We start from the raw sequence: 21,029 nt of genomic DNA on the forward strand, positions 1-21,029 counted from the left end.
CTTATCCGACTGGTTGCCATTTTTCATTTTTAGCTAATACATTTTCTCATCTTCCAGCCTATACCCTCAGTGCTATTGTGTTCCAGTTTGCCACTATCTCTTACCATAGCCAAATTTTCCTTTAATTGTTGAATTTCTATCTTGATCTTCCTTTGCAAACTTGTGATTTTGTCATTGCAGGAAATTGGACCACAGGGAGGGCCTGAAGAAAGAAGTATAATACATTGATTGGTAACTTTTAGGATGGCTCCTAATGACCAATAAACTACTATATAAAAATAGGTCATACATTTTTGGTATTTATTGTTAAATATTTATTGAATGTGATAGGTGGTACAAGGGATTTTCAGCATAAAAATGCTTTAAATGGACTTGTCAAGAGAGTCCCACATACACATAAATAGAGCTGTAAGGCCTGTTTCACACATCCGTTTGTGTCCATCAGTCAAAATCTGCCATTTTGCAAAAAAAACCGGATCCGGCATTTTTCTTGGCAGATCCGTTTTTTTTCCCATATTACCGGCGGATCTTGACGGATGGCCATCCGTTGGATCCGTTTTTTTGCGGATCCGCCAAAATTTTGACGTCCGCCGACATGCCCGAACGGACCATGCAACGTTTTTTCGGGCGGCAGGATCCGCACTTCTCACTGCGCATGCCCGAAAGACTTCACTTAGCCGGAAATTTAACCCTAAACTCTGTTCTGGCGGCTGAAAAATCTCTCTCTCTCTCTCGAATATCTGTATAATTATATTAAAATAAGTATTTTTTGAATACAGCTAAAGTGTGAAAGAGCTCATGATTCCAAGAGTATTCAACCTCCATGCATCCAGCATGACTGAAAGCTGCAGCTTGTACTGAGCACTGTGAGATGTCATCAGTAGAAGGGGGGAGGGACACTGAGGAGCTGTCAATCAGGCTGAGTGCACGTTGATTGAGTTTAAACTTTCAATTTTATTCAATTCAAACATGTAATAACATATGCAGTCTGTGTTATAAAATATTGTGACAAATCCACTTTAACCATTATATAATACAACCCCAATTTCAAAAAAGTTGGAACGCTGAGTAAAATCCCCAAAAAGCAAAACTGTAATGATTTGAAAATTTCCTATAACCATATTGTATTCACAACAGAACACAGACCAGAAGGTAAAAATTAGACATGTTTACATACATTTCATTTGAAATAAAAACGAACTTATTTAGAAATTAATGGCAGCAACACATCTAAAAAAAAGTTGGGACTGGACGAACTATGTCTACCATTTTGTAGCATCCCCTCTTCTTTTTACAACAATCTGTAAACGTCTGGGACATGAGGAGACCAATTGCTGGAGGTTTGGGAAATAATGTTGTCCCATTGTTATCTGATGTAGGATTCTTGCTGCTCTACAGTCGTGGGTCTGTTTTGCTGGAAATTTTGTTTCATAAGGCACCTAATGTTTTCTATTGGTGAACTACAGGTGGCCAGTTCATCACCTGAACTCTTCTTCTGAGAAGCCATGCTCTTGTGTTGGATGCAGTATGTGGTTTAGCATTGTCTTGCTGACATATACAAGGACTTTGCTGAAATAGACAATGTCAGCATGGGAGCATATGTAGTCCCAAAACCTATCAGGATCCTGTCAGTGCCGGCAAACTGCCACGGCTGAGCAGGGTGACTCACCCACACTGCGGAAGGGCCCGGGGTCAGATATTGCAGGGAAAGCTCAGGCAGACGGGACCTGGGATGCTGAAGGTAGTAGGAAGCACAAGGACCTACGATCATGTGACCACAGGGGGCGGGGCTTAGCATCCTGCTGCTGGAGATGAGTGCAGGATGCTACTACAGGGATCCTGGAGTAGAGGAGAGAGGAACTCAAGTCGGACAAGCGGGGGTCATACACGGAGAGGGCGGCGCGGTACCGGAGGGGCGAGCAGAGAATAGTCAGAACGTAAGCAATGAGTCATACACTGAGATAGCAGCGCAGTACAGGAGAGACAGGCAGAAATCATAACAGGGACAGAACCAGAGCAAAACCAAACAAGCATAAAGTGGCACAGGCAAGACACACCAGGGTCACACACACTCGGCCAAGGGTCAAAGTATAAGCAACGAGGAATGACCACACAATGAGGCTATAAGAAGCCTCCCAGAATCCCAGAGTGAGGCCGTCCAGATTAACCTCTGAACTATCTAATTCCACAAACTAAGCAAATCATGACAAAACCATCTCAGCATTGATAGTGCCTTTCCACATGTGTAAGATGCCCATGCCATAGGTGCTAATGCTACCCCATACCATCAGAAGTGCCTGCTTTTGATCTGTGCGCGGAACAAGCTTTATTGTCCATCTTCTCTTGAGTCACAGGAGATAGTGTCTGTGAATTCCAGGAAGGATTTCACGTTTTGCTTCATCTGATCACAAAAGTTTTTCATTTTTCTTCAGTTAATTTTAAATAAACTTTGGATCAGAGAAGACGATGTTTCTGGATGTTGATATATGGCTTCTTCTTTCCATGGTAGATCTTTAACTTGCATTTGTGGATTGCTCACAGACAGTGATTTATGGAAGTGAGCCCATGCAGTGATCTGCACAACCAAATCATGCCTGTTTTTAATGCAGTGCGATACCACCTGAGGTCCTGAAGATCAGGAGCATCTAATATTGCTTGTCAGACTTGTTCCTGTCAGACGTGTTCCTTGCCACATGGATTTCTCTAGAATCTGCAAATTTTTTAAATTATACAATGTATAAAGTCTCTGCAGTTTTATATTGAGGAATATTTGTTTTTAACCCCTTTCCTTCATTGGACGTAATATTCCGTCCATGTGCCCTAATTACCATGGACGGAATATTACGCCATAGCGATAAGCGGCGCCCACGTGGTGAGCGCCGCTTATCGCGGCCGGGTGTCAGCTAAATATCATAGCTGACACCAGGCACAATGTGTCCGCCCCCGACACGTTAACCCCTTGTACACCGCGATCAAACACGATCGCAGTGTACCAGGGGTTAAAGGGAAGCATCGGCAGGGAGGGGGCTCCCTCCGTGCTTCCCTGAGCCCCCCACGGCAGCGCAATGTGCAGCGCTGCTGCGGGGGGCTCCTTTCCTGCAGGTCCCCGAATCCAATATGGCGGCGGGGACCTCCGGGGGCCTGCAGGAAGCTGGCTTCCTCACTGCCCGCAGAGCGAAGGCATGAGGAAGCCTGCAGCAGTGCCGTGTGACAGATCGCTGATCTGTCACATGACAGTTATGTCCCCCCTGGAACATTGTAATAAAGTAAAAAAAAAAAAAAAGTGTAAAAATAATTTAAAAAAAAAAAAATCGCTAAATAAATTTAAAAAAAATAAATAAATATTCCCCAATAAATTCATTTTTGGAAATAAAAAAACCCAAAACAATAAAAGTACACATATTTGGAACGACCCGCCCTATAAAACTGTCCCATTAGTTAACCCCTTAAGCGAACCCCTTAAAAAATAAAAAACGAAGCAAAAAAATCATACTGCCGAACAAAAAGTGCAAAAACGCGCGATCAAAAAGACGCATATAAATATCCATGGTACCGCTGAAAACGTCATCTTGTCCCGCAAAAAACGAGCCATCATACAGCATCATCATCAAAAAAATAAAAAAGTTATAGCTTGCAGAATAAAGCGATGTAAAAATAATTATTTTTTATATAAAATTGTTTTCATTTTGCATAAAAGCGCCAAAACATAAAAAAAGACATAAATGAGGTATCGCTGTAACCGTACTGACCCGAAGAAGAAAACCGCTTTATCAATTTTATCGCACGCGGAACGGCGTAAACGCACCACCCAAAAGAAATTCATGAAACGCTGGTTTTTGTAAATTCAGCGTCCCAAAAAACGAAATAAAAAGCGATCACAAAATTTCACATGCCCGAAAATGGTACCAATAAAAACGTCAACTCGTCCCGCAAAAAATAAGACCTCACATGACTCGGTGGGTCAAAATATGGAAAAATTATAGCTCTCAATATGTGGTGATGCAAAACTATTTTTACAATAAAAAGCGTCTTTTAGCGTGTGACAGCTGCCAAATATAAATACCGCCATAAATAGTAAATCAAACCCCCCGTTATCACCCCCTTAGTAAGGGAAAAATAATACATTTTTTTAATTTTATTTATTTCCATTTTCCCATTAGGGTTAGGGCTAGGGTTAGGGGTGTGTTGGGGTTAGGGTTGGAGTTAGAATTGGGGGGTTTCCACTATTTGCGCACATCAGGTGCTCTCCAAACGCAACATGGCGTCTGATCTCAATTTCAGCCAATTCTGCGTTGAAAAAGTCAAATGGTGCTCCTTTCCTTCCAAGCTCTGCCATGCACCCAAACAGTGTTTTACCCCCTCATATGGGGTATCAGCCTACTCAGGACAATTTGCAAAACAACTTTTGGGGGCCAATTTCTCCTGTTGCCCTTAGGAAAATAAAAAATTGAGGGCAAAAATATCATTTTTGTGGAAAAAAAATATGATAGTTTTATTTTCACGCCTGGGCGTTATAAACTTCTGTGAAGCACTTGGGGGTTCAAAGTTCTCACCACACATCTAGATAAGTTCCTTGGGGGGGTCTAGTTTCCAAAATGGTGTCATTTGTGGGGGGATTCCACTGTTTTGGTACATCAGGGGCTTTCCAAACGCGACATGGTGTCCGATCTCAATTCCAGCCAAAAAAGTCAAATGGCGCTGCTTCCCTTCCGAGCTCTGCCATGCGCCCAAATAGTCGTTTACACCCACACATGGGGTATCAGCGTACTCAGGACAAATTGCACAATAAATTTTATGGTCCTGTTACCCTTGGGAAAATAAAAATTGGGGGTGAAAAGATCATTTTGTGGAAAAAATATGATTTTTTAATTGTACCGCTATACGTTATAAACTTCTGTGAAGCCCTTGTGGGTTCAAAGTTTTCACCACATATCTAGATAAGTTCCTTGGGGGGTCTAGTTTCCAAAATGGGGTCACTCGTGGGGGGTTTCCACTGTTTACGTACATCAGGGGCTCTCCAAACGTGACATGGCGTCCGATCTGAATTCCAGCCAATTTTGCATTGTAAAAGTCAAACGGCGCTCCTTCCCTTCTGAGCTCTGCCATGCGCCGAAACAGTGGTTCCCCCCCACATATCAGGTATCAGCGTACTCAGGACAAATTGCACAATAATTTTTGCAGTCCAATTTCTCCTGTTACCCTTGGTAAAATAAAAAAAATTGAACCTGAAGTATTTTTTTTGTGAAAAAAAGTTAAAAATTCAAAAAATTCCTGTGAAGCACCTGAAGGGTTAATTTAGCTCCTTGAATGTGGTTTTGAGCACCTTAAGGGGTGCAGTTTTTAGAATGGTGTCACTTTTGGGTATTTTCTATCATATAGACCCTTCAAAGTGACTTCAAATGTGATGTGGTCCGTAAAAATAAAATGGTGTTGCAAAAATGAGAAATCGCTGGTCAACTTTTAACCCTTATAACTTCCTAACAGAAAAAAATTTTGGTTCCAAAATTGTGCTGATGTAAAGTAAACATGTGGGAAATGTTACTTATTAAGTTTTTTGTGTGCCATATCTTTGTGATTTAAGGATTTAAGGGCATAAAAATTCAAAGTTGGAAAATTGCGAAATTTTCAAAATTTTCGCCAAATTTCCGTTTTTTTCACAAATAAACGCAAGTTATATGAATGAAATTATACATGAAGTACAATATGTCACGAGATAACAATGTCAGAATCACCGGGATCCATGGAAGCGTTCCAGAGTTATGGCCTCATAAAAGGACAGTGGTCAGATTTGTAAAAATTGGCCCGGGAGTTAACGTGCAAACCACCCTTGGTAGTGAAGGGGTTAATTGTTGCACAATTTTTACGTGCAGTAGTTCACAGATTGGTGACCTTCTGACCATCTATGCTCCTTAGAGACTCTGCCTCTCTACCATGCTTTTCGTATACACAGTCAATGTGACTTAGTTGAAAATTGACCCTCCTGCTGTTTTTCATTAATTTACTTTTTCAACATTCTAATAATTTTGTCCCAACTTTTTTTGAGGTGTGTTACTCCCATCAGTTTCTACATGACTCCTTTTTCTCAAATGAAATGTAAAAATGCCTAATGTTCAACTACTTATCAGTGTTCTATGTTCTAGTGTGAATAAAATCTGACTTCAAGAGATTTCCAAAACATTGTATTCTTGTTTTCTTTACATTTTATACAGTGTCATAAAATGTTTGCAATTGGGAGTTTTATATTTTTTAACTATCCGCTCTTTTCAAGGCACTGTAACAATATTTATCTCTCTTACATAATCAAAAGCTTTATCAATTGCATGACAGTAACTAAGAACTTGACTGTGAAGATTCGATGCCAAAGGTGGATTGTCAAAAATAGAAAATATTTTATTTTGCCAATAACCTTTATTTACTAAAGTTAGAATATCCCTTCAAGTGATTTTCGTGGACATAGTAAAACTAAATGTGTTAAACAAGATGCCATAGAATTATGGTAGTTTTTAGTCCAGCCAGCACAGTAAGTATGAATATGACATTTAAATTTCTTTACCTTTTTCCTCGTCATCATCTTTTTTTTTTTCATCCTTTTCTTTCTTCTGTATAATACAAATTTCAAGTAAACACATGTGATTATAAAAACTCAACTATCTTATTTTAAAAATATTTAGTTTTTTTTGTCTATTTAAAAGTATAATTTTATTTTATTCACTTGTATCTCACCATTAATTTCCTCAGCGCTTTACAGACATCATCATCACTCTCCCAATTAGGGCTCACAATCTAAATGCCTCATCAGTATGTCTTGTAGTGTGAAAGGAAACCCACGCAAACATGGGGAGAACATATAAACTCCACTGAGCCACCATGCTGACCATATAGTATTAGTGCTAACTGCTTAGGTAGTTACACATCAGCCTGACAAAGCTTCTTACAGGAACGGCGATGCACGTGGGACAGGGCCGAGATGTCTTTTTTTTACTGCTAACTTTGCATAAAGTTTTTATCTGTTTGATGTTGCTTATTTTTCCCCTGTACCTTATGATATTTGTTTTAGTGCTTTAATGTCCTTCTTTCTAAGATCCAAGGGGTAACGTTTCTCATTGCAGAGAGTGAAATATCAAACCTAACATGCCGATGTGAAGAGACATTTAAGACGTTAATATTATTCCCATATTATTTCCCAGAGGAGTATTGCGGCTTAAAAGTTGCGCGCCATGAGTATGGCCCCTATTATTGCGATACTCGGGACATTGTCTAGCACGACACTTCCGTAAAAGCGATCCATTGATTTCCCCGCACCCTCTGCACGCCGCCTGTATGTCCCGAGCATCGCAATAAAGGACTAATTTTAGGAAACAGTGAGTGCTGAATTCTCTTCTTAATGACTTATATAAAATTAGATTTTATGTAGACTTCCCAATATTTTACTATAAAGTTTAATTGAATATTAACCTAAAAAAAAAGCCAATCAAAAAATGCCACAAAAAAATATGCAAAATGCTGTGCATTTACACTGCACGGTTATTGTGAACGAGGGTTCCTGGGCATGCTCATTCACAAGAATTGTGCAGTCTATATTTTGCCAGATGAAATGATCTTTTGATCTGCCCTAAAGACCATCATTCTTGACCTGATCATCCTGTGTAAAATGGAAAAAAATGGTAGCCTATGTGCACTGGACAATCTGTTACTGATCGTTCAGTGCGCAACCGAAGCTTGGTCTGCTTGTGCAAACAGGCTTTTAAATGATCACCGATCTGCAGTCGTTTAATGCTGCAAATTTGGTAAATGAAAGGCTAAGGCTTTATTCATTCATCATTGTCTTCTTTGTGTCTACAAAAAATGGATGATTCTTCATCCATGTTATGGTCTATATTTTATCTGTTTGCATTTTTACCATCCGTGTATGATGTTTTCTTGTACACATCAAAAGGAGGTTTCCAGAGCTGCTAGAAGTAAGTTGGCAGTAAAAGCAGACAGCACACGGATGCCAACCATATGTTGTCCTTTTTTTTTTACTGGCTGATTCCCTAGGATGGGAAAGTTCCATTTGTAAAACAGATTCTAGTAAGACATCTGTCATGTGAAAAAAATGCTATTATTCTTCAGATTTGAATTAATCTGTGGTTATTACTATTCTGAAGCTGTGCGGTAGCCACATTAAAAGCCCAGAAAACCAAAATGAAATTAACTTTATTCCTCCCAGAATCCTCAGGCTTTCAGTCATAGGGGTGGGCCGGCGTGCCTTCAGGTACCACTTAGTACATAGTGAACAGTGGCTGAAACCACACCCGGCACTGTATGGCAACCACCTCTGTACTAATACACTGCTGAGAAAGCTGTCAGTCAGTGCCAGGGCATGGTTACAGCAGCTGCTCACTATGTACTGAGCGGTGACTGAAAGTTCAAGGCTACCAGGAAGAATAAAGTTCATTTCCTCTTGGTAGTGGGGCTTTCAGTGCGGCAACTGCAAGACCTCTGAATGCTATTAACCTGCAGATTAACCCCACATCTGCAGGTTGATAGCGTTTTTCCACGTGACAGGTTTCCTTTTATTTTATCTGTGACCAACAATAAGTGAATAATACGCTTACCTCTTTCTCCTTTTGTTTTTCTTTCTCAGGGTCTGGGATTGGTATATCTAGCTCGGCTTTTAATGTTTTCAAATCAGAAACATTCAGTTCTGGAGACTGACAATATAAAAAATACACATTAGGGTCAAAAGAACGAATAATGGGGCATATTTATGAATTAAAGTGCGCATTCAAGATTATACATGTTTATAAAGTACATATTTGCACCACAGAGAATAGTATTTTTCAACATGCTCGATTCTTTACCCCTGATTGGAACAAATTCTACCACTTTCAAACTGGAGAGGTTTGATATAGTTAGCAGAATGTTACCGTTTATACAAGACAAGCATCCAAAGAAAAGTTATTCAAGTTACAATGAACAAAAAAAAAAAATCACAATTATGTCTGATTTTTTTTATCTTTGATGAAATAATGATGACTTTAAAATAACAGAGATATGTAATAAAGTAGCTTGTGGCTCAATTGTAAAGCTTTTGCCTTCCATATCACTGATCATTGGTTTGAATCTTGGCACTGACCATAATTTATATAGTTCTATAGCAGGGGTCTCAAACTCAATTTACCCGGGGGGCCGCTGGAGGTAGAATCTGGGTGAGGCTGGGCCGCATCAGGTTTTCCACAAGAAAAGCTCTTACAAAAACATTCCAATGTTATCAAATGTCTTTATTTTTTCATCTTATTTTGTGTTAAAAAATAAAAATAAATTAACAAAATCATTTGAAAAAAATAAATCAATCAGTAATAAATAAAATGAAAATGATAATAATACAGCAGATATAGGAGACTGAAGAAACCACATATAGTTGCTGACTAGAGAAATGTAATTATTATTATTCAGATTCAGATGTCTGTATTAACAGTTCTTTAACATTTAACTTTCTGAACATGAATGGAACATTGAACATAAACTGTTTTGAACATGGCTTCTTCTGCCTACTTCTTGCTGCTAGAGATCTCGCAGCGCTTACTCTCGCATAGCCGAGCCTCATTTGGCTTAAAGGGAAGGTGCCGCAATTTTATATAATTTGCAAAAAAAGAGTAAGTAACAAAACATGTTGTTAAAGCAAATGTTGTACTAACTAGGATTTATGGTTTGTTTGTAATAATGTTTTAATGAAGCCACTGGGCGCTGACATCTTGATTTGCAGATCTGTGGAGGACTCATACAGTCTGCAAATATGGCCGTCCCTGGACATAGGAGACTGCGGTCGGCTCCCGACCCCACCATGCAGCCTCATTAGCAGTGAACTGGGCACGCCCCTGTGGGCTGCACCATTCACTGCTGTAGGTGTGGCTGGGCGCCATTTTACTGTAGCCCAGTGCTATCTGCTGAGCTCCACTTTCTGCATCGTGCTTCCTGCTCCACTGTCCTCCTGCTCTGTCTCCGTCTCCTCACTCACACACAGCCCCAGTGATCTCCGGTAATCTGACACCTTTGCTTTTATAGTGACAGTGACATATACAGCCCATAGTCTAGTGTATGGGGGGGGGGGGGCAGTTACACCAGTGTGAGCATATCTGTAATACTGTCTCCTGTGATACTGCCTGCTGAGCTGTGTATCTAATCCTCTCCTGTGATACTGCCTGCTGAACCATGTATCTAATCCTATCCTGTGTGATACTGACTGCTGAGCCGTGTATCTAATCCTCTCCTGTGTGATACTGTCTGCTGAGCCGTGTATCTAATTCTCTGCCGTGTGATACTGCTCTCCTGAAATACTCTGTGCTGCTGTCACCCTGCTGGTTTTATGTGTGATCTACATGGTGGTATTGTGTATGATCTATATGGTGGCATTGTGTGTGAAGTATATGGCGGTATTATTTGTGATCTGCTAAAAGGGGACCCATTCTAGGGTGGTTCTGACTGAGCACCTGCACACGGGTCAGGGGTAATAGGTGCTGTCAGGGGAGGGCTGGTGAGGCAGCTGAAGAGAGGGGTCTCATTTTTATCGTTACTGTATGGCTCCATTCACCCCCAGCCTGCTTCCCAGCGTCACCACGGACTGCGCCTGTCGCCTCGTTTTCACACACCGCCAGGACAGAATCTGAGGAGGGGAATGGGGTCTTTGCATGCAAAGTCTGGATCAGAACAGGCCATCAATCAGCAGAAATGTTTCCTGGATTTCTGTGCTGCTGTCTCCCTGCTCCTCCCCCATATATCTCCCTCTGTGCCCCCCATAGACCAGCGCACTGCTCTCCTGAAATAGTCTGTGCTGCTGTCACCCTGCTCCCAGAATCCTTGCTGCCTGCCATCCTCGGTGACCTAAGACCCCATTCCTCTCCTCAGATCCTGTCCTGGCGATGTGTGAAAGCGAGGCGACAGGGGCCTGATGTATGGTGGAAGGAGCAGGGTGACAGCAGCACAGAGTATTTCAGGAGAGCAGTGTGCTGGTCTATGGGGGGCGCCCTGTTCGGTGCCAGGGATTGTACATAGAGCGCTGTGTTTTATACACATGGATGGACCGTCTGCTTGTCTGCTCCACAAAAATCCAGGAAACATTTCTGCTGATTGATGACCTGTTCTGATCCAGACTTTACATGAAAAGACAGTCAGTAACTTTGCAGGCCCCATCAAAATGGCTGCTCACTGTGTTCCTAAATGTCATCCTCTCTTTTCCCTTAGCAAGCACCCAGTAGGGGAGGAGAGGAGTGACACCACCCCCATGTCAGCAGATTCCACCCATACAGTGTCCATTTTAGGGCATGATCATATATCAAAATCAAACATCATGGACACTGTACGCCCATAATTACTGCAGGGCAGTAATGTGAGCTAGTTGTACACTAGGTTTTTGTGCCAAACTTCAGTAGCTGCTCCCCCTAGTGTTAATAAGTGGAAATGCCAAACTTTTTAAAATTATTTTTCATATTTTACAAAATTAAAAACAAATGATAATATTTTTTTAAGAAAATGTAAACATTAATTCTTTACATTTTTTCAATTGCTGAAAATTTTTTTTTGGGATGGCACCTTCCCTTTAAGGGAGGAAGCAGTTGAGACCCTCAGTAGGGCTTGAAGATGCTCATCAGTAAGTCTGGACCTGTACATGGGCTTATTGAAGTTCAAGGTAGAGAAGAGCTTTTCGCACAGGTATGTGCTCCCAAAAAGACACATGGTCTGCTTGAACATTCGGGAAAGCTCAGGGAAGCTGGGGGACAATTCTCTCAAAAATTGCCGAGCTTGTCTGCTTTTCCACTCACCTCCCTGAACTTGGCTTTGAGTTCAGAGTTGCACTGCAGATCAATGAGCTCCATTTGAAGCCCTGGAAGGGCATCTTGCACATCAAAAGGAGAAGGGGTCCGCAAAAATTTGAAATGTGGCTCTGTGCATCTTGCAGTCTGCAAATCTGTTATCAAAATCCTCCTGTAGCTTCAAAATGACATCCATATACTCCTCACCACTGAATGGTGTGCCTGCTTCCATGAGTGCCTTGCATGATGGGAAAATGGCCAAGGTTTGTCTGAGAAAGCTGGGCTTTCCATAACATAAGTTTTGTAGAGAATGCTCTCACGTTGTCATAGGCAGCACTGACAAGTTGCCCCTGGCCTTGTAACTTCTTGTTCAGTACATTAAGCTCATGTGTGATATCAACAAAAAAAGCTAAGTCCATGAGCCATTTTGGATCACTTAGCACAGGAACAGCAGCCCCATCTTTCTCCATGAAGGCTTTCACTTCCGCTCTCAACTCAAAAAGTCTCTTCAATATGTTTCCCTGCTGAGCCAACGTACCTCGGTGAAGTAGAGCACATCCCCATATTTTGACTCCATTTCCTCTGAAAAAGCACGAAACCTTCTGTGGTTTAAGCCCCTGGATCTGATTTGGTTGATGCATTTCACAATGAAAGACATCACATTGTCAAACTTCAGGCATTTGCTGCAAAGGGCCTGCTGATGGGTAATGCAGTTCAGGGCAATGACCTCCTCCACACCTTCCTCTTCCAGTTTTTTAATAACAAGTGCCACCAGTCCATTTTTCCTCCCCGTTATTGATGGCGCGCCATCAGTTGTTATTCCAACAAACCTCCTCTGAGGTAAACCGGCATTCTCAATGGCATCACACAGCTGGTGAAATATCTCCTGAGCGGTGGTCTGGCCATGCATTGGAATCACTGTGAGCAACTACTCTATGACTTCAAAATTGTCATCAACACCACGAACATAGATTGTGAGCTGGGCAGCGTCAGTGATGTCTGTGGTCTCATCAAGAGCGGCTGAGTATACACTGAAACATTTTGCTTTCTCACACAGTTGATCATAAATGTCACTTGACAGGTCAGAAATGCGCTCTGCTACGGTGTTGGCAGAAAGGCTGATGTTGCTAAACTGACCTTTCTTTTCTGGACAGACAATACTTGCAGCCTGTAATATGCACATTTTTACAAATTCACCTTCTTTGGCTTTCCTGCTTTAGCAATCATCTCACTAACCACGTAGCTAGCTTTGACTGCTGCATCATTCTCTTTGGTTGCTTTCTCAAAGAAATCTTGTTGCCTCAGTAGAAATCTTTTAAGACTAGCAATCCGGTTGGCTCTTTCATCTCCCTGGTATTTTGCATACTCCTCAGCATGTCTAGTTATGTAATGACGTTTCAAATTGTATTCTTTGTGCACTGCAACTTTCTCTGTGCAAATAAGACACGTCGGGATGCCCCTGTGCTCAACAATGAAATATTGCACTTCCCACTTTTCCTGAAATTGTCTGTGCTCATCACCAACCTTTCTCTTCACTGCAGGCTTTGAAAAAGACATGTTTGGGGCTGTGTAATAGATAATTCCACTTGGTGTCACTGTTTCAGTTAGCCAATGCGTATTTTCCACTTTTTTTTCTGTCCCGCTGAGCAGCAATTTCCGCGTCCGCTTCTGAGCCCGGGGTAATGGCGCAAGTTCGCAATAAGGCCGGCTGATGTCCCGCCTCCGAGAGCAATATACCGCACCGCCCCACCGCTCATTCTGAACCCGCCGCACCTGAGTCTGTGGCACGGTCTGGTCCCTGCTCGGCTGCTCCTGCTGCATGTGTTTTGAGTGTGACTCATACGCCTTGCCTGCTGAAAGCAGGCTGCTGTGACTGTCTAGCCATCATCATACTCACCTCCTCCTGCTGCAGCTCCTATGGTCCAGCGTCAACATCTTCTTCCTGTATGAGCGCGCGGTCACACGTTACGTGGTACCGCTCATTAAGCTCATAAATATGGGCGCCACGCCTATGAGAGTAGAGTGGCGTCCATATTCATGACCTTAATGAGCGTGTGACTGGGATTTCACATGCGAGACTCGGCCGTGTTTCTCGCATGTGTGATCCCGGCCAAGGTGAGGGCCGCAAACTATTGTCCCGAGGGCCCATGAGGTGAGGGCCGCAAACTATTGTCCCAAGGGCCGCGAGTTTGAGACCCCTGTTCTATAGAAAGCTAAAAATAGAAATAAACTATATATATATATTTACAATATCATCAAAAAGTTAATTTATTTCAGTTCTTCAATACAAAAAGTGAATCTCATATATAGTCATTACACACAGAGTGATCTATTTGTTAATGTTGATGATTATGGCTTACAGCCAATGAAAACCCAAAAGTCATTATCTCAGTAAATACAAAAAACACTTGCAAAGGCTTCCTAAGTATTTAAAAAAAACAAAACATTAGTCTGTTTCAGTAGGCTCCACAATCATGGCGAAGACTGCTGACTTGACAGATGTCCAGAAGTTAGCCATTGACACACTCCACAAGGAGGGTAAGCCACAAAAGCTCATTGCTAAAGACGCTGGCTGTTCACAGAGTACTGCATCCAAGCATATTAATGGAAAATTGAGTGGAAGGAAAAAATTTTGTGAGAAGAACCTGTATATAAAATTGGCAAAGAAGGATCTGGCACATTACCAACAGACGATCTTTTTGTTCTCTAGCAAAAAAATGCCACTGCTTGCCAAAGGAGTCTGGTTGTAGTTTTCTCATAGATGAGCACTCATATGTATGGATGCATTGGGGAAACATCTGTCGGCCGAGTGTGTTTGGCGAGGATTAAGACAATTTCTGGCAATTTTGTACTGTAACTTTCATTACATGACTATCTAGTGGTTTTTCCTTCTGCAGGCACTAATCATTAAAAACTGCAGCAGTTTCTCTATGTAATGTTTCTCTAAAATTATATATTACAAAGTCTTTCATCATTGTTTGTACAGGTGATTTATTAAGTACCATATTTTTCGGATTATAAGAAGCACCCCAAATTTTGAGGAGAAAAATAGGAAAACATTTTTTAATAATAAAATGGTGATGCTTCTTATAATCCATGCATCTTATTGCTTACCGGGGGTGGTGGCTGCGGTGAAGCGGGGTCCCAGGGTCGCTGCTGGAGGAGGCAGGAGTGGGGTGATGCTGCAGGCTGGGATGAGGGGCTGTTCCGATGTGCGTTGCGCCGCTGCGGGTGTCCAGCGCTGCTGCCTGGTGCTGCGGGTGCCCGGCGGTGCTACATGGGTGTCTCCGGCCGTGCTACGGGGGTGTCCGGCCGGGTTGCATGGTGCTGCTGCGGGTGTCTTTGGTGCTGCGGGTGCCTGGCGCTGCTACGGGGGTGTCCGGCGCTGCTGCCAGGTGCTGCTGCGGGGGTCTCCGATGCTGCCGGGGCTCTGCCGACATTTTGTGAAAGGTCAGAGCGCTGAGATCTCATCTCCCGATATATTGGTGCCAAGATCTCCATCTGCGCATGCGCTGCCCCTGGTGGCCAATTTCCCGGAGTCCACCACACAGGAAACTATGGAACTGCCGTTGCTCTGGCCTTTCACAAAATGTCCCGGCAGCACCGGAGACCCCCGCATCAGCACTGGAGACTCCCGCATCAGCACCGGAGACCCCTACTGCACCGCTGGACACCCGCAGCACCGCCAGACACCCCCTCATCCCAGCCTGCGGTCTGCAGCAATGGTACCGGTAAGGTATAAGACACACTCCCATTTTCCCCAAAAATTTTGGGGGAAAAAGTGCGTCTTATAATCTGAAAATTTTGTAGGTGAAAGCAAGAACAGTAGATATTGAAGGATGTTTATAACAAATTAATTACTGTAAATGGATTAATAAATTTGTAACTTACACTGAGAAGTTTGTCTAACTCATCAATTTTCTTAGGAAATGCCACTGAGATTAGCCCGTCAGCCTAAAATATTGATAAAGAATTGAGAGTAAGAAGAACAAAGGTTATAGGGAAAACTAACATGCATCAGAAATTTACACAACCCATACCAATGACATTGATAACTTACCTCCTTGGAGAGCTGGCTTTGGAATCCATTTACCTGTCACAAGAAGCAGTAACACATGGCTTAGCATAAACAATTCTGATATGTAAACCTCTATGTGATACGTTGTTGGCAGCCTATACGGTGTAATGTCATTAAGTGTGTGAGCAAACATGCTATAATCATCACATGGCGCCATATATTGAAGTAACACTCCCAAACAGTTGCCTACATAGCATTGCCTTAAACCATGTTCACATGTAGCATTTTTTGCAGTTTTATTTTTTAAAGCAAATAAGAATCTGTGTTTTACCGTACCAGCAAAAGATATGAGACATCTGAAACCTCATGCACTATGTGGTGCAGTAACCTCTGTTAAAGCTAGGGGGCGCTGCATATGCTACTCAGAATATGCATGTGGGCATTTCCTTGATTGTGGTGGTGAAACAGTGACCAGCATGATTGTAAATGTCCAGTATGTGTTGCAGAGGTTCTCTGCGCTATAAGCCAAAATAGCGTTGTTATGCTGGGACTTGTAGTCCACGAGTTATTTACCTATAAGGGCGGCTTATAGGGCTAGTCAGAGAGCTGGGCGGGATCGGCTAGCCACACATACATCGCCCACATATGGGGGTTGTTTGGGATATATAATGTGACTGAAGTCTAATCACATGGGTTGTGTGTGTTGATCCTGATTGGTCAGAGTGAAAGGTCCTGCAACGCCTGTGTGTGTTGGAAGTGTCTGGGACTGAACTTCCTGGAGAGCACATGGAAAGGCCTGGACCTGGTAGAGGCCGGTGTGTTGGGAGATCCTGGGAGTAGGATCGGATCCCTGAATAGCACCTGGAGTGGCCATGTGTGAGCAGAGTCTGTGATGGCTCTGCGTAGGGGAGCTACTGCCCGGCTGTGGGTCTGGAACTGTGGACGGCCTAGTGAGCAAGGCATTGTCCGGAACGGTGATCCCAGCGCGGCCACTTCACTGGTAACCCGTGATGGGGTAAACAGTGAGTAATGCTGACCGACGTCAGTAATAGACTGTTTAGGATGTAAAGCTGAATGTTTAACGGACTTTGGACTGCATCCAAAGCGCTGCCTAAACGGAACGTGGAAACATACCCTTATAGCGATTCCACCACTAGATACTGCAAAAATATATATATACGGTGTCTACGTAGCAGAGCCACAAAAGTAAGTACCACCATACAGTGACTATATAAGGGTGTTTTTCAGCTGCAGGGACAGGACGACCGTTTGCAATTGAAGGAAACATGAATGCAGCCAAGTACAGAGGATATCCTGGATGGAAACCTCTTCCACAGTGCTTTGACCTCAAACTTGGCCAAAAGTTCACCTTCCAACAAGACAATGACCCTAAGCACACAGCTAAAATAGCAAAGGAGTGGCTTCAGAATAACTCTGTGACCATTCTTGATTGGCCCAGCCAGAGCCCTGACCTAAACCCAATTGCGCATCTCTGGAGAGACCTGAAAATGGCTGTCCACCAACGTTCACCATCCAACCTGATGGAACTGGAGAGGATCTGCTAGGAAGAATGGCAGAGGATCCCCAAATCCAGGTGTGAAAAACTTGTTGCATCATTCCCAAGAAGAATACTTATGACCATGTGATAATTCAGTTTTTCTTTTTTAATAAATTTGCAAAAATTTCTACATTTCTGCTTTTTTTCAGTCAAGATGAGGTACAGAGTGTACATTAATGAGAAAAAAATGAACTTTTTTGAATTTATCATCCTGTTCTGTGCAAGCCAGACAATGCTGTGTACATGGTCCTGTAGTTCCACAATCCCCATCATGCCTCAAACAGATTTCTTTCATTTCAATCATCAAACTATAGACCAAGGTATGAGTCCACAGAAGTCCCTACTAGTAAAGCTGCCTATGATATTGCTAGTGCCCACAAGGCCGCAACTCAGTAGGTTAGGAAACAGTAATACTTCGACCTTGGCCTTGTTCCTGCATGTCAGAATTCCATTTATATACCTCAGTAGAAGGCAAACTACTGGCCTCCTACCAAAAATCTGCTGTGATATTCAATCTTCAGTCTGCAGGTCACTTAATCTACAAGTTTCTTGCACTTAGACTCTTCCTGTAGCTTAATTTCAGATCAGATTTCTTCCCTATTTCCAGACTGTTAGTCTTTGTGTCATGAAGCTGCCCTGTCCGTGTAGCCCTATTGCCCTGTAGATGATATACCAATGTTATATGTGACTAGCTCTGCCCGTACATATATCAGATCTCCTAATGTTTCCTAAAAGTAATATATATTTAACCTCTATGATCAAGGATGTGTCAATACATTATTATTGAGGGCAGGAAATCTGGACAGACATGACGAGGCAGATTTCGGCTCTGCAGCCATGCAGACATACATCAGGGGAACTCACCTTTTCGATGGCTGCTGGAGACACAGTTACGGTTGCCATTCCTGACTATTTTTTACACAATAGTTCCAGTGTCTGTCCGGCTGCTTCTACTTACGATGTGGAGTCTTGAAGAGAAAGTGAAAGTAAAGAAAAAGGGACTTTTCTGAAGGAGGAGTTAGTGAAACAGGATGTGTTTGTTAGAATAGAGATGAAGGGGTTAAAGTATATACCTGAGCATGTGTATGTAGGAAAGTTGTGCGAACACAATGATTGGTAATGAAATACAGACAGTTCTGCATATCATACAGAAGCAACTGAGCTGCTAAATGTTCCCCTGGTACTGTTGTTTTCTTTTAGGCTGTGTGCCCACGATGCGATTTTTAAGCATTTTTGCTGCGATTTTCGGCGCGAAAACGTTTAAAAATTGTGTACAGAACGCCCCCCATGCATTCCTATGGCATTCCGCACATGCTGTGCTAATGCTGCGCTTTTTTCCGCAGCGGAATCGCATCGCAGAAAAAAACGCAGCATGCTCATTCTTTTGTGCGGAATCGCAAAGAATTGCCGCGATTCCGCACCCATAGGAATGCATGAGAATCGCTTACTTCCCGCATGTGGCTATGCCCACCATGCGGGAAGTTAAGCCTCTCATGTGCGGTTGGTACCCACGGTGTGGAGGAGAGGAGACTGTCCTCCAGGCCCTGGGTACCATACCCCTGTAAAAAAAAGAATAAAAAATAAAAAATCGGGGTATATCTACCTTCCGACGTCCCGTGCAGCATTCCCGGCCTAAGCGTTCCCAGTAATGCCTTGCGGCAAGGTCCTGTGATGACGTGGTCTCGCGAGATCGCTATAGCAACGCGAGACCAACGTCATCACAGGTCTCGCAAGGCATTACTGGGAACGCTGAGGCCCGGGATGGCAGCGCGGGACGCCGGAAGGTAAATATACCCCGATTTTTTATCATTTTTAACATTCTATCTTTTACTATTGATGCCGCATAGGCGGCCTCAATAGTAAAAAGCTGCTCACACTTGTCAAGCACTATGTTTGACGAGTGTGACCAACCTGTCAATCACTTTCCAAGCGATGCTTCAAATCGCTTGGAAAGTGATTGAATATCGCGGCAAAATCGCGAACAGAATCGCGGTGAAATCGTGCGGAAAAAAACGCGCGTTTTCTGGGAAGGAGTCCGGTTTTCTGTGTGCGTTTTAAAATGCTACGTGGGCCCATAGCCTAAAGGGATATTCTCATCTCCTTCAAACACCTCCTATTAGGCCTCTTTCACACGTCAGTGTCTCCGGTACATGTAGTGACAGTTTTCTAAAGTACCGGAGACACTGACTCACGTAGACCTATTCAAATGAATGGGTCTATGCACATGCCAGCGTGATTTCACAGACCGTGTGCCTGTGTGCAAAACACGGAGACATGTCCATTTTAACACGGACACACGGCCCGCAACACGTGCTGCACAAGTACACACGGAGAACAGTTCACACTGCCGTCCGTGCTCACAGACGGCCGCCGGGAAGAAGTGCTATTGTAAGCCGCTGTTCCCCTGCGGCTGGTGCTGACCGTGGCTGACATTCTTCTCTCCTGCTCTGCTCTGCCGGCAACATCGAGCAGGAGAGAAGAATGAATGAAAACCCGACGTGGGGTCCCCCTCAGTTTATGAACCGACCAGACGAAACTTACAGCTGGGGGCTGCAGCCCTCAGCTGTCAGCTTCATCAAGGTTGCTTCTAAAGAATAGAGGGGTCCCCACGCTGTTTTAGAAATTATTTAAAGAAATAATTAAAAAAACAGCGTAGGGTCTCCCCTATTTTTGACAACCAACCTGATAGCTGACAGCTGAGGGCTGATATTCTCAGGCTGGTAAGGGGCCATTGATCTTGGCCCCCCACAGCCATTAAGCCCGGATTAGTAATGGAGAGGTGTCAATAAGACACCTCTCCATTACTAATCCTATAATAAATAAAGGGATAAATAAACACACACCCAATAAGAATAAAGTATTTTAATGAAAGAATACAACACACACATTGTTTAAATCTTTATTAGGCTACTTTCACATTTCAGTTTTTTAAATCCGGCGGGCTGCGACGAAAAGTTGTCAAACCGGAACCGCTAGAAGCCGCAGCCCACCGGATCATCTGTATAGGCCGGAGGCGGTGCAGGAGAGGGAGAGAGAGTCATCGGGCATGCACTCTGCAAAAAAGCGGTCCGGCGCTGTCAAAAAACGTTGCAGGGAACGTTTTTTGCAGACGCCGGACAGGCATTTTTTGCCGTATCTGGCAAAAGCCGGACGAGCCGCATAGCCTTCAGGCGCAATGCGGCGATAATGAAACTCTATGGGAAAAATGCTGGATCCGGTGGCAACAGGGGCCGGATCCGGTTTTTGCAGATTTTGCCGCATCGCACCTGATGCTTAAAACCGGAAATGTGAAAGTAGCCTTACACTGCTAATTCTATTGCGATGCCATTGATCGCCTGTAAAAAGTTTAAGGCTACGTTCACACGTAGCGGAACTCCCGCGGAAGTTACTGTGAGAATTCCTGAATTCCATTCCGCGGGAAAATTGCATTTTAAATTCCCGCGATTTTCCCACGGAAATACTAGTGATTTGCAAGCGTAATTAGCTTGCAGAATGCTAGCGTTTTCCAAGCGATCTCGAGCATCACTTGGAGAACTGATTGACAGGTTGGTCACACTCGTCAAACATAGTGCCTATGCGGCATCAGTAGTAAAAGATAGGATGTAAAAAATAATAAAAAAATAAAAAATATTGTTATTCTCACTTTCCGGCATCCCGCGCA

At 43.1% G+C, this 21,029-nt stretch overlaps 1 protein-coding gene across 1 annotated transcript in view; it reads right to left on the minus strand.

The window, feature by feature from the left end:
* Positions 1–18,386, minus strand: part of PSME1 (proteasome activator subunit 1) — a 28,166-nt gene extending 9,780 nt beyond the window's left edge. Inside the window, exons 1-6 of the mRNA XM_073575372.1 lie at positions 18,233–18,386; positions 15,853–15,885; positions 15,684–15,746; positions 8,598–8,693; positions 6,554–6,599; positions 105–202 (exon numbers count right to left, since the gene is read on the minus strand). Of these exons, the coding sequence (XP_073431473.1) occupies positions 105–202; positions 6,554–6,599; positions 8,598–8,693; positions 15,684–15,746; positions 15,853–15,885; positions 18,233–18,271 (375 nt within the window). The 5' untranslated portion in view covers positions 18,272–18,386. The remainder of the gene's footprint in view (positions 1–104; positions 203–6,553; positions 6,600–8,597; positions 8,694–15,683; positions 15,747–15,852; positions 15,886–18,232) is intronic.
* Positions 18,387–21,029: the final 2,643 nt, after the last annotated feature.

This window comes from Dendrobates tinctorius, unplaced genomic scaffold (genome assembly GCF_039654945.1).
Source record: "Dendrobates tinctorius isolate UK_male_01 unplaced genomic scaffold, ASM3965494v1 ptg000044l, whole genome shotgun sequence".
NCBI lineage: Eukaryota > Metazoa > Chordata > Amphibia > Anura > Dendrobatidae > Dendrobates > Dendrobates tinctorius.